At 47.2% G+C, this 14,702-nt stretch overlaps 1 protein-coding gene across 1 annotated transcript in view; it reads left to right on the top strand.

The window, feature by feature from the left end:
• Positions 1-13,758, top strand: part of LOC115115651 (nectin-1-like) — a 32,372-nt gene extending 18,614 nt beyond the window's left edge. Inside the window, exons 10-11 of the mRNA XM_029644135.2 lie at positions 9,097-9,166; positions 9,359-13,758. Coding sequence (XP_029499995.1) covers positions 9,097-9,166; positions 9,359-9,628 — 340 coding nt within the window. The 3' untranslated portion in view covers positions 9,629-13,758. The remainder of the gene's footprint in view (positions 1-9,096; positions 9,167-9,358) is intronic.
• Positions 13,759-14,702: the final 944 nt, after the last annotated feature.

The raw sequence follows: 14,702 nt of genomic DNA, 5'->3' as shown, positions 1-14,702 counted from the left end.
TCAATCCAGAGCATCCCAAACATGCTCAATGGGTAACATGTCTAGTGATTATGCAGGCAATGGAAGAACTGGGATATTTTCAGCTTTCTGGTATTGTTTACAGATTCTTGTGACATGGGGCCGTGCATCATCATGCTGAAACATGAGGTGATGGCGGTGGATGAATGGCACGACAATGGGCCTCAGGATCTCGTCACGGTATCCCCGTACATTCAAATTCTCAGTGATAAAATGCAAATCTGTTTCAAATCAAATCAAATCAAATGCTATTTGTCACATACACATGGTTAGCAGATGTTAATGCGAGTGTAGCGAAATGCTTGTGCTTCTAGTTCCGACAATGCAGTAATATCCAACAAGTAATCTAACTAACAATTCCAAAACTACTGTCTTATACACAGTGTAAGGGGATAAAGAATATGTACATAAAGATATATGAATGAGTGATGGTACAGAGCAGCATAGGCAAGATACAGTAGATGGTCTTTTAACGCAACGTAACGTAATCAACACTGCTAGCTAGCCAGCTAGCCCCCGAATCAACAACGCAGCCACTGCCAGCTAGCCTACAAAGTCAACAACGCAGCCACTGCCAGCTAGCCTACTTCAGCAGTACTGTATCATTTTAGTCAATAAGATTCTTGCTACGTAAGCTCAACTTTCTGAACATTCGAGACGTGTAGTCCACTTGTCATTCCAATCTCCTTTGCATTAGCGTAGCCTCTTCTGTAGCCTGTCAACTATGTGTCTGTCTATCCCTGTTCTCTCCTCTCTGCACAGACCATACAAACGCTCCACACCGCGTGGCCGCGCCACCTAATCTGGTGGTCCCAGCGCACGACCCACGTGGAGTTCCAGGTCTCCGGTAGCCTCTGGAACTGCCGATCTGCGGCCAACAAGGCAGAGTTCATCTCAGCCTATGCCTCCCTCCAGTCCCTCGACTTCTTGGCACTGACGGAAACATGGATCACCACAGATAACACTGCTACTCCTACTGCTCTCTCTTCGTCCGCCCACGTGTTCTCGCACACCCCGAGAGCCTCTGGTCAGTGGGGTGGTGGCACCGGGATCCTCATCTCTCCCAAGTGGTCATTCTCTCTTTCTCCCCTTACCCATCTGTCTATCGCCTCCTTTGAATTCCATGCTGTCACAGTTACCAGCCCTTTCAAGCTTAACATCCTTATCATTTATCGCCCTCCAGGTTCCCTCGGAGAGTTCATCAATGAGCTTGATGCCTTGATAAGCTCCTTTCCTGAGGACGGTTCACCTCTCACAGTTCTGGGCGACTTTAACCTCCCCACGTCTACCTTTGACTCATTCCTCTCTGCCTCCTTCTTTCTACTCCTCTCCTCTTTTGACCTCTCCCTCTCACCTTCCCCCCCTACTCACAAGGCAGGCAATACGCTCGACCTCATCTTTACTAGATGCTGTTCTTCCACTAACCTCATTGCAACTCCCCTCCAAGTCTCCGACCACTACCTTGTATCCTTTTCCCTCTCGCTCTCATCCAACACTTCCCACACTGCCCCTACTCGGATGGTATCGCGCCGTCCCAACCTTCGCTCTCTCCCCGCTACTCTCTCCTCTTCCATCCTATCATCTCTTCCTCTGCTCAAACCTTCTCCAACCTATCTCGTGATTCTGCCTCCTCAAACCTCCTCTCCTCCCTTTCTGCATCCTTTGACTCTCTATGTCCCCTATCCTCCAGGCCGGCTCGGTCCTCCCCTCCCGCTCCGTGGCTCGACGACTCATTGCGAGCTCACAGAACAGGGCTCCGGGCAGCCGAGGCGGAAATGGAGGAAAACTCGCCTCCCTGCGGACCTGGCATCCTTTCACTCCCTCCTCTCTACATTTTCCTCTTCTGTCGCTGCTGCTAAAGCCACTTTCTACCACTCTAAATTCCAAGCATCTGCCTCTAACCCTAGGAAGCTCTTTGCCACCTTCTCCTCCCTCCTGAATCCCCCTCCCTCCTCTCCCTGCAGATGACTTCGTCAACCATTTTGAAAAGAAGGTCGACGACATCCGATCCTCGTTTGCTAAGTCAAACGACACCGCTGGTTCTGCTCACACTGCCCTACCCTGTGCTCTGACCTCTTTCTCCCCTCTCTCTCCAGATGAAATCTCGCGTCTTGTGACGGCCGGCCGCCCAACAACCTGCCCGCTTGACCCTATCCCCTCCTCTCTTCTCCAGACCATTTCCGGAGACCTTCTCCCTTACCTCACCTCGCTCATCAACTCATCCCTGACCGCTGGCTACGTCCCTTCCGTCTTCAAGAGAGCGAGAGTTGCACCCCTTCTGAAAAAGCTACACTCGATCCCTCCGATGTCAACAACTACAGACCAGTATCCCTTCTTTCTTTTCTTTTCTCTCCAAAACCCTTGAACGTGCCGTCCTTGGCCAGCTCTCCCGCTATCTCTCTCAGAATGACCTTCTTGATCCAAATCAGTCAGGTTTCAAGACTAGTCATTCAACTGAGACTGCTCTTCTCTGTATCACGGAGGCGCTCCGCACTGCTAAAGCTAACTCTCTCTCCTCTGCTCTCATCCTTCTAGACCTATCGGCTGCCTTCGATACTGTGAACCATCAGATCCTCCTCTCCACCCTCTCCGAGTTGGGCATCTCCGGCGCGGCCCACGCTTGGATTGCGTCCTACCTGACAGGTCGCTCCTACCAGGTGGCGTGGCGAGAATCCGTCTCCTCACCACGTGCTCTCACCACTGGTGTCCCCCAGGGCTCTGTTCTAGGCCCTCTCCTATTCTCGCTATACACCAAGTCACTTGGCTCTGTCATAACCTCACATGGTCTCTCCTATCATTGCTATGCAGACGACACACAATTAATCTTCTCCTTTCCCCCTTCTGATGACCAGGTGGCGAATCGCATCTCTGCATGTCTGGCAGACATATCAGTGTGGATGACGGATCACCACCTCAAGCTGAACCTCGGCAACACGGAGCTGCTCTTCCTCCCGGGGAAGGACTGCCCGTTCCATGATCTCGCCATCACGGTTGACAACTCCACTGTGTCCTCCTCCCAGAGCGCTAAGAACCTTGGCGTGATCCTGGACAACACCCTGTCGTTCTCAACTAACATCAAGGCGGTGGCCCGTTCCTGTAGGTTCATGCTCTACAACATCCGCAGAGTACGACCCTGCCTCACACAGGAAGCGGCGCAGGTCCTAATCCAGGCACTTGTCATCTCCCGTCTGGATTACTGCAACTCGCTGTTGGCTGGGCTCCCTGCCTGTGCCATTAAACCCCTACAACTCATCCAGAACTCCGCAGCCCGTCTGGTGTTCAACCTTCCCAAGTTCTCTCACGTCACCCCGCTCCTCCGCTCTCTCCACTGGCTTCCAGTTGAAGCTCGCATCCGCTACAAGACCATGGTGCTTGCCTACGGAGCTGTGAGGGGAACGGCACCTCAGTACCTCCAGGCTCTGATCAGGCCCTACACCCAAACAAGGGCACTGCGTTCATCCACCTCTGGCCTGCTCGCCTCCCTACCACTGAGGAAGTACAGTTCCCGCTCAGCCCAGTCAAAACTGTTCGCTGCTCTGGCCCCCCAATGGTGGAACAAACTCCCTCACGACGCCAGGACAGCGGAGTCAATCACCACCTTCCGGAGACACCTGAAACCCCACCTCTTTAAGGAATACCTAGGATAGGATAAAGTAATCCTTCTCCCCCCTTAAAAGATTTAGATGCACTATTGTAAAGTGGCTGCTCCACTGGATGTCATAAGGTGAATGCACCAATTTGTAAGTCGATCTGGATAAGAGCGTCTGCTAAATGACTTAAATGTAAATGTAATGGTATCGAGTACAGTATATACATATGAGATGAGTATGTAAACAAAGTGGCATAGTTAAAGTGGCTAGTGATACATGTATTACGTAAGGATGCAGTAGATGATATAGAGTACAGTATATACATATGCATATGAGATGAATAATGTAGGGTATGTAACATTATATTAGGTAGCATTGTTTAAAGTGGCTAGTGATATATTTTACATCATTTCCCATCAATTCCCATTATTAAAGTGGCTGGAGTTGAGTCAGTGTCAGTGTGTTGGCAGCAGCCATTCAATGTTAGTGGTGGCTGTTTAACAGTCTGATGGCCTTGAGATAGAAGCTGTTTTTCAGTCTCTCGGTCCCAGCTTTTATGCACCTGTACTGACCTCGCCTTCTGGATGATAGCGGGGTGAACAGGCAGTGGCTCGGGTGGTTGTTGTCCTTGATGATCTTTATGGCCTTCCTGTAACATCGGGTGGTGTAGGTGTCCTGGAGGGCAGGTAGTTTGCCCCGGTGATGCGTTGTGCAGACCTCACTACCCTCTGGAGAGCCTTACGGTTGTGGGCGGAGCAGTTGCCGTACCAGGCGGTGATACAGCCCGCCAGGATGCTCTCGATTGTGCATCTGTAGAAGTGTGTGAGTGCTTTTGGTGACAAGCCGAATTTCTTCAGCCTCCTGAGGTTGAAGAGGCGCTGCTGCGCCTTCTTCACAATGCTGTCTGTGTGAGTGGACCAATTCAGTTTGTCTGTGATGTGTATGCCGAGGAACTTAAAACTTACTACCCTCTCCACTACTGTTCCATCGATGTGGATAGGGGGGTGTTCCCTCTGCTGTTTCCTGAAGTCCACAATCATCTCCTTAGTTTTGTTGATGTTGAGTGTAAGGTTATTTTCCTGACACCACACTCCGAGGGCCCTCACCTCCTCCCTGTAGGCCGTCTCGTCGTTGTTGGTAATCAAGCCTACCACTGTTGTGTCGTCCGCAAACTTGATGATTGAGTTGGAGGCGTGCGTGTCCACGCAGTCGTGGGTGAACAGGGAGTACAGGAGAGCGCTCAGAACGCACCCTTGTGGGGCCCCAGTGTTGAGGATCAGCGGGGTGGAGATGTTGTTGCCTACCCTCACCACCTGGGGGCGGCCCGTCAGGAAGTCCAGTACCCAGTTGCACAGGGCGGGGTCGAGACCCAGGGTCTCGAGCTTGATGACGAGCTTGGAGGGTACTATGGTGTTGAATGCCGAGCTGTAGTCGATGAACAGCATTCTCACATAGGTATTCCTCTTGTCCAGATGGGTTAGGGCAGTGTGCAGTGTGGTTGAGTTTGCATCGTCTGTGGACCTATTTGGGCGGTAAGCAAATTGGAGTGGGTCTAGGGTGTCAGGTAGGGTGGAGGTGATATGGTCCTTGACTAGTCTCTCAAAGCACTTCATGATGACGGAAGTGAGTGCTACGGGGCGGTAGTCGTTTAGCTCAGTTACCTTAGCTTTCTTGGGAACAGGAACAATGGTGGCCCTCTTGAAGCATGTGGGAACAGCAGACTGGTATAGGGATTGATTGAATATGTCCGTAAACACACCGGCCAGCTGGTCTGCGCATGCTCTGAGGGCGCGGCTGGAGATGCCGTCTGGGCCTGCAGCCTTGCGAGGGTTGTTAACACGTTTAAATGTCTTACTCACCTCGGCTGCAGTGAAGGAGAGTCCGCATGTTTTCGTTGCAGGCCGTGTCAGTGGCACTGTATTGTCCTCAAAGTGGGCAAAAAAGTTATTTAGTCTGCCTGGGAGCAAGACATCCTGGTCCGTGACTGGGCTGGTTTTCTTCTTGTAGTCCGTGATTGACTGTAGACCCTGCCACATACCTCTTGTGTCTGAGCCGTTGAATTGAGATTCTACTTTGTCTCTATACTGACGCTTAGCTTGTTTGATAGCCTTGCGGAGGGAATAGCTGCACTGTTTGTATTCGGTCATGTTACCAGTCACCTTGCCCTGATTAAAAGCAGTGGTTCGCGCTTTCAGTTTCACGCGAATGCTGCCATCAATCCACGGTTTCTGGTTAGGGAATGTTTTAATCGTTGCTATGGGAACGACATCTTCAACGCACGTTCTAATGAACTCGCACACCGAATCAGAGTATTCGTCAATGTTGTTATCTGACGCAATACGAAACATATCCCAGTCCACGTGATGGAAGCAGTCTTGGAGTGTGGAGTCAGCTTGGTCGGACCAGCGTTGGACAGACCTCAGTGTGGGAGCTTCTTGTTTTAGTTTCTGTCTGTAGGCAGAGATCAACAAAATGGAGTCGTCGTCAGCTTCTCCGAAAGGAAGGCGGGGCAGGGCCTTATATGCGTCGCGGAAGTTAGAGTACAATGATCCAAGGTTTTTCCACCCCTGGTTGCGCAATCGATATGCTGAATAAATTTAGGGAGTCTTGTTTTCAGATTAGCCTTGTTAAAATCCCCAGCTACAATGAATGCAGCCTCCGGATAAATGGATTCCAGTTTGCAAAGAGTCAAATAAAGTTCGTTCAGAGCCATCGATGTGTCTCCTTGGGGGGGAATATATACGGCTGTGATTATAATCGAAGAGAATTCTCTTGGTAGATAATGCGGTCGACATTTGATTGTGAGGAATTCTAAATCAGGTGAACAGAAGGATTTGAGTTCCTGTATGTTTCTTTCATCACACCATGTCTCGTTAGCCATAAGGAATACGCCCCCGCCCCTCTTCTTACCAGAAAGATGTTTGTTTCTGTCGGCGCGATGCGTGGAGAAACCCGCTGGCTGCACCGCCTCCGATAGCGTCTCTCCAGTGAGCCATGTTTCCGTGAAGCAAAGAACGTTACAGTCTCTGATGTCCCTCTGGAATGCTACCCTTGCTCGGATTTCATCAACCTTGTTGTCAAGAGACTGGACATTGGCGAGAAGAATGCTAGGGAGTGGTGCACGATGTGCCCGTCTCCGGAGTCTGACCAGAAGACCGCCTCGTTTCCCTCCTTTTTTTGGGTCGCCGAATGGGATCCATTCCGTTGTCCTGGTTGAAAGGCAGAACACAGGATACGCGTCGCGAAAATCATATTCTTGGTCGTACTGATGGTGAGTTGATGCTGATCTTATATTCAGTAGTTCTTCTCGACTGTATGTAATGAAACCTAAGATGACCTGGGGTACTAATGTAAGAAATAACACGTAAAAAAACAAAAAACTGCATAGTTTCCTAGGAACGCGAAGCGAGGCGGCCATCTCTGTCGGCGCCGGAATGCTCTCTTTGTTGTCAGTAGCTTATGCTTGCCCATATCATAACCACACCTCCTCCATGGGGCACTCTGTTCCCAATGTTGACATCTTTAAACGGCTTGCCCACATGACGCATGTTGTCTGCCATCTGTCCGGTACAGTTGAAACCAGGATTCATTCAGTTTCAAATCAGACCACATTTCTCCAGCGAGTGGCCAGTGGCCATTGAAGGTGAGCATTTGCCCACTGAAGTCGGTTACGACGCTGAACTGCAGTCAGGTCAAGACCCTGATGAGTACGACTAACCCAATTGAGATGGTTTGGGTGAGATGAGTTGGACTGCGGAGTGAAGGAAAAGCAGCCAACAAGTGCTCAGCATATGTGGGAACTCCTTCAAGGCTGTTGAAAAAGCATTCCAGGTGACTACCTCATGAAGCTGGTTGAGAGAATGTGTGTGCAAAGCTGTCATCAAGGCAAAGGGTGGCTACTTTGAAGAATCTAAAATATAACATATATTTGGATGTGTTTATTAACACTTTTTTGGTTACTACATGATTTTATCAGACCAGTGTCAGGCCTGGATTCGCCATGCCCGAAGATTCTTCCCAAGATGATTGGCTAATGAAAACATCCATTGTGATGTGGATGAGAACCTGTGGCCAAATCCACAAGACAGGGTTGATGGAAATATATAGAAGTACAGTAATCAATATTTTGTTTTGCTTCTTACAGTCAGGTGAGGAACACTGCAGTTGACCGTTAACTGTTTTTTATTTTTTAGTAGCTAATTATTTTTGCTTTGATTTGTTGTGATTTTATTGTATTTCATCAATAAATGTCATTCTGTTCAATGATTCCACTGTGTCTGTAGTATTCTCTCTACTAGTTATTTTACAGTGATGTATTTATGTGTAGTAGCACAATGAAACATGTATCACGTATTTTGTACTACAATATTTAATGATTGTACAAACAACTACACAGTGAAACTGTCGGTATCTTGTGTGTGTGTGTGTGTGATCTAAATGAATGTTTCTATGGTATTTCATGATAAATGAGTTATTTGAACCAATGATTCTGCAAGTGCAAGGTTTCTTTAAAGATATGAACGCACAATGCAATGTTCTGAACATTGGACAGCCTGTGTTACAAGTGATGACCGTTTTGAGTTTTGTGTCTAGAGTTTTGAAAAATGACCACAAGGTTCTGAAATTAGTGCCAAAGTGATTGTTAAAAACTGTAACTGAACCAATGTCCATGACATTTGGTATGTAAACCTTTATGTCCTTAGAAACTGTGTGAATTTAAACGGTCAGACCAGTTGGTGGCACCACAATAGATGTTGTTGGGATTATTTATCAAATGGACTTTGCCTCATGTTTTGAATATTCAATTTAAATTATGCAGATGAACAATGTGAAATATTAGTCGAATAGACACCATAATTCAACTCAATACATAAAGGAATGACTTTAAGAAGGATGATCATGGTCAATAATGGTAATAATGGTAAATCAAAACTAATTTCACACATATCTTATTTAGTATTTGAATCAAGAATAGTCTGATAGGTGACGATATTAGCTTATACCTGCTGTATTCAAAGACAAACAACTTACAGCACTAGACTTCACTTGTGGTATTTAGAGATAAATAAGGTAATGCTTTCACTGACTGATTGTCAATTCCTTTCCCACCCCTTCCCTACTACCTTCTTGGGGTTCCCGAGTGGCGCAGTAGTCTAAGCCACTGCAGCTCAGTGTAAGACGCATCACTACAGGCCCTGGTTCAAAGCCAGGCTGTATCACAACCAGCTGTGATTGGGCATCCCGTAGGACGGCGCGCAATTGGCCCAGCGTCGTCTGGGTTTGGCCGGTGTAGGCCGTCATTGCAAATAAGAATTTGTTCTTAACTGACTTAGTTAAATAAAATGATCTGATGGTCTATGCATATTTATAGTTTAAATCATTTATTTTTATTTGACTGCTTTACTCTCTCTGTCTCTCTCTCCATTTCCCTCCCTCCCTTTCTCTCTCTTCCTCTCTCTCACTTTCGCTCTCTCTCCCCATCTCTCAGGACAGACTCTGCTCCTTCTCTTAAACTGGCTCCTCCTCCTGCCAGGAGAAAACCTGGTGATGAGTTCCAGGTAGAGGAGTGTGTGTATGTGTCTGTGTGTCTTTGTGCGTGTGTGTGTATGTGTGTCTGTTTTGTTTTTGTGTGTTATTGTGGTGTGTGTATTTGTGTGTGCTCCCCAACACAGCAGACTATCTATCTACCTGTCTGTCTCTCTTCTCTTCACAGCGGACTAACTACCTACCTGTCTGTCTTCTCTTCACAGCGGTCAGGGAGGGTGTATGAGGACCTCCCCAACACAGCGGACTATGTCAGCTACCGACTGGCCTGCAACAAGGATGACTACCCAGAACCCTACTCTCCCCCCATCAACCCTCCCCTCTCCTTCCTCTCTCAGCACGCCTACACCCACTCCAACAATACCTTCTCCCCCGCCTCCCATCCCTCCTCTGTCTTCAGATATCCTTCCCTCCCCTCCCTATCCCCTCCTCCCGGCCTTGCACCCTACACCTTCCCTAAAGAACAGTATGTCTGACCTGTATCCACTGACCTGTAACACCTCTCCAGAGACCATGGACCAACAGCTTTTCTCTGTCTTCTGTTCCCCTCTCCTTCATCTTCTGTTCATCCACTGACCTCAGAATGTTTTCCAATCCTAGATATGAGTGTGTGTGTGTGTTTAAAGTGAGTTTTGTGCAAGGGGGCATTGTCATGCTGAAACAGGAAAGGGCCTTCCCCAAACTGTTACCACAAAGTTGGAAGCACAGAATTCAATGTTATTGAATTATTTCCCTTCACTGGAACTAAGATGCCTAGCCCGAACCATGAACAACTGCCCCAGACCGTTATTCCTCCTTCGCCAAACTTTACATTTGGCACTATGCATACAAGAAGGAAGCGTTCTCCTGGCATCCACCAAACTTTACAGTTGGCACTATGCATACAAGAAGGAAGCGTTCTCCTGGCATCCACCAAACTTTACAGTTGGCACTATGCATACAAGAAGGAAGCGCTCTCCTGGCATCCACCAAACTTTACAGTTGGCACTATGCATACAAGAAGGAAGCGTTCTCCTGGCATCCACCAAACCCAGATTCCTCGGACTGCCAGATAATGAAGAGTGATTCATAACTCCATAGAACGTGTTTCCACTGCTCCAAAGTCCAATGGCGGCAAGATTTACACCACTCCAACCGATGCTTGGCATTGCGCATGGTGATCTTAGGCTTGTGTGCGGCTGCTCGGCCATTTAATGAACCTCCCGACGAACAGTTCTTGTGCTGACGTTGCTTCCAGAAGCAGTTTGGAACTCGGTAGTGAGTGTTGCAACCGATGACAGACGATTTTCACGGTGATATGCGCTTCAGCGCTACGCAGTCCCGTTTTGTGAGCCGCTGCTGCTTCTAGACGTTTCCACTTCACAATAACAGCACTTACAGTAGACGGGGGGCAGCTTCTAGCAGGCCACAGTAACAGCACTTACAGTAGACGGGGGGCAGCTTCTAGCAGGCTTCTAGCAGGCCACAGTAACAGCACTTACAGTAGACGGGGGGCAGCTTCTAGCAGGCTTCTAGCAGGCCACAGTAACAGCACTTACAGTAGACGGGGGGCAGCTTCTAGCAGGCCACAGTAACAGCACTTACAGTAGACGGGGGGCAGCTTCTAGCAGGCTTCTAGCAGGCCACAGTAACAGCACTTACAGTAGACGGGGGGCAGCTTCTAGCAGGCCACAGTAACAGCACTTACAGTAGACGGGGGGCAGCTTCTAGCAGGCCACAGTAACAGCACTTACAGTAGACGGGGGGCAGCTTCTAGCAGGCTTCTAGCAGGCCACAGTAACAGCACTTACAGTAGACGGGGGGCAGCTTCTAGCAGGCCACAGTAACAGCACTTACAGTAGACGGGGGGCAGCTTCTAGCAGGCCAGAAAATTTGATTAACTGACGTGTTGGAAAGGTGGCATCCTTTGACGGTGCCACGTTGAAAGTCACTAAGGTCTTCAGTAAGGCCATTCTACTGCGAATGTTTGTATGTGGAGATTGCATGGGTGTACGCTCAATTTTATACACCTGTCAGCAACGGCTGAAATAGCCCAATCCACTAAGTTGAAGTGGTGTAGCAGCGGCGTATATGATGATTGTATGTGAGTGGGTGTGTCAGTATACTGTATGTATATGTACATATTATGTGTGTGTATGCAGATGATGGAGCGAGTGTTTTGCATGTGTGTTGGAGTATCAGTGTATAGGGCCCTGTGAGTGTGCATAGAGACTGTGCAAAAATAAAAATACAATACAAAAGGTCATCCCCCGATAGTCCGTGTAGCCATTTTGTTAGCTATTTAGTTAGCTATTTAGCAGTCTTATGGAAGGGGGATAGAAGCCTTTCAGGAGCCTGTTGATGTCAGACTTGATGGACCGGTACTGCGCGGAAGCAGAGTGAACAGTCTATGGCTTGGGTGGTTGGAGTCTTTAATTATTTGCCAGGCCTTCCTTTCACACCACCTGATATAGAGGTCCTGGATGGCATGGAGCTCGGCCCCAGTGATATACTGGTCTGTCCTCACCACCCTCTATAGCACCATGTGATCAAGGGCGGTGCTATTGCCATACCAAGCAGTAATGCAGCCAGTCAATAGGAGCCCAGAAGGTGACTACGCACGCACCCCTGAGGGGCCCCAGTGTTGAGGATCAGCGTTGCAAAGGTGATGTTAACTATCCTCACCACCTGGGATCGGCCCGTCAGGAAGTCCAGGATCCAGTTGCAGAGGGAGGTGTTCAGTCCCCGGGTCCTAAGGTTGGTGAGGAGCATTGGACAATGGTGTTGAACTTGTGTTTGTGTCTCTGTAAGTAAACAACGTCTAGCTTAAAAATATGCTGCATTTCCTCAGGTTGAAAAGACATGCTTTAAATCCCAGGTCACAGTAACATAAACCTTCAGATGCACAACTAACCTTAACCTTAACCCAGACCTCAAGTAGGGTATTGTCCCAAACCCAGACCTCTAGTAGGACATTACCCCAAACCTCTAGTAGGACATTACCCCAAACCCAGACCTATAGTAGGGCATTACCCCAAACCCAGAACTCTAGTAGGACATTAACTCAAACCCAGACCTCTAGTAGGACATTATCCCAAACCTCTAGTAGGATATTACCCCAAACCTAGACCTCTAGTAGGACATTACCCCAAACCCAGAACTCTTGTAGGACATTACTCCAACCCAGACCTCTAGTGGGACATTACCCCAAACCCAACCCTCTAGTAGGACATTACTCCAACCCAGACGTCTAGTAGGACATTACCCCAAACCCAGATGTCTAGATGGACATTTCTTAGAGTTCTGGATCAGGAATGGATGTATTAGATTGTAGATTGAGTTATGGATAAAATGTCTGTATTAGATTATATTACATTGGAAACTATGTTAATCTGTAAGGATGAGATTACCTTCTGATTTGATCCACTGCTGCTATTGTAGCCCTGACAATTACCCAGACCCTAACCAGAATCTCTCTTCCCCTCTTTCTCTCTCTCTCTCCCTTTCTGTCCTTCTATCTTTCTCCCCCCCCCCCCTCTCTCTATCTCTATCTCTATCTCTCTCTCTGTCCTTCTCTCTCTCTCTCTCTCTCTCTCTCTCTCTCTCTATCTCTATCTCTCTCTCTGTCCTCTCTCTCTCTCTCTCTCTCTCTCTCTCTCTCTCTCTCTCTCTCTCTCTGTCCTTCTCTCTCTCTCCCTGACCATACTGTGACGCTTACCGTTTAAATTTTCTACTTTCTGTGTACTTGTTTTATTTGTTTATTATTGTTTTGGTTTCATGTGGAGTTTTGAGTGTCTTATTATCTGTGATATTTGGAGGGTCTTATTATCTATTTTTTATTATGTGATATCGGAGGGGTCTTATTATCTATGATGTTGGGGTGTCTTATTATATGTGATATCGGAGGGGTCTTATTATCTATGATGTTGGGGTGTCTTATTATATGTGATATCGGAGGGTCTTATTATCTGTGATATTGGGATGTCATATAATAAATGATATTGAGAGGGTCTTATTTTACTGTGATATTGGACGAGTTTGTTTATATATGATATTGGGAGGGTCTTATTATCGGTGGTATTTGGAGGGTCTTATTATCTATACTATTGGAAGGGTTTTACTATCTGTGTTATTGGGATGGTCTTTTATCTGTGATATTGGATTGTTTACGGTTGGGATGGTCTTATTATCTGTGCTATTGGGAGGGTCTTATTATCTATGATATTGAGAGGTTCTTGTTAGATTGGGAGTGTCTTATTATCTGTGATATTGGGATGTTTACGGTTGGGAGGGTCTTATTAGCTGTGATATTGGGAGGGTCGTATTATCTGTGATATTGGGAGGGTCTTATTATAGATTATATTGAGAGGGTCTTATTATCTATGATATTGGGAGGGTCTTATTGTCTGTGATATTGGGATGGTTACGGTTGGGAGGGTGTTATCTGTGATATTGGGATGGTTACGGTTGGGATGGGTAACCCTAACTAATTTTAATCCATTTGTCTGTTGGATGTCAGGATGGGTTAGTGTTCATGCAGTTAGTTCTTTTACCGGAAACTACGCTACTATACTATTTCCTGTGCTTTCATATTATCATTTTTTATAAATATATATTTTTTAAAATATTCAGCTAGTGTTCTCGTTATTATAATATCGAGCTTGTTGTCTGTCCTCTGTAGTTGATTGACTGTCTGCAGACATTAGGGTTTGGTTGGGGTTGGTTATGACAATCTCTCCGTCTGTGTCTGTGTGTGTGTGTGTGTGTGGGGGGGGTGATATGGTGACAAAATGTAAACTAATGTAGCTACTGATACGTCTCACCAAGTCAAAGGACTGTCAATACAGATACCTTTTTTACTCACGTGATCACACATTTACACATGAGTTGACATATTCACACGCCTTGTTGAATGAGTGAATGTAATTTAAAATTAATGTCTTTCTACTGTATTGTCATTCAGGTATAAAATCACCTTTGTCACATTATGTTATTGTCATTATATTTTAGGTATAAAATCACCTTTGTTACATTACACAAAAGTTTTGCAATCTCAACGTCTTGTTCATTCCTCTCCTCTTCTCTCCCTAGTTTATTGTTCATTCCTCTCCTCTCCTCTCCTCTCCTCTCCTCTCCTCTCCTCTCCGCAGTTCATTCATTCCTCTCCTCTCCTCTCCTCTCCTCTCCTCTCCTCTCCTCTCCTCTCCTCTCCTCTCCGCAGTTCATTCATTCCTCTCCTCTCCTCTCCGCAGTTCATTCATTCCTCTCCTCTCCTCTCCTCTCCTCTCCTCTCCTCTCCGCAGTTCATTCATTCCTCTCCTCTCCTCTCCTCTCCTCTCCGCAGTTCATTCATTCCTCTCCTCTCCTCTCCGCAGTTCATTCATTCCTCTCCTCTCCTCTCCTCTCCTCTCCTCTCCCAGTTCATTCATTCCTCTCCTCTCCTCTCCGCAGTTCATTCATTCCTCTCCTCTCCTCTCCGCAGTTCATTCATTCCTCTCCTCTCCTCTCCGCAGTTCATTCATTCCTCTCCTCTCCCCATTTCAATGGTCAGTCATTCCTCTCTTCTCCCCA

Source organism: Oncorhynchus nerka, linkage group LG10 (genome assembly GCF_034236695.1).
Source record: "Oncorhynchus nerka isolate Pitt River linkage group LG10, Oner_Uvic_2.0, whole genome shotgun sequence".
Taxonomy (NCBI): Eukaryota; Metazoa; Chordata; class Actinopteri; order Salmoniformes; family Salmonidae; genus Oncorhynchus; species Oncorhynchus nerka.
The sequence above is the reverse complement of the archived record's forward strand: the minus strand, read 5'-3'. Positions and strand labels throughout refer to the sequence as shown.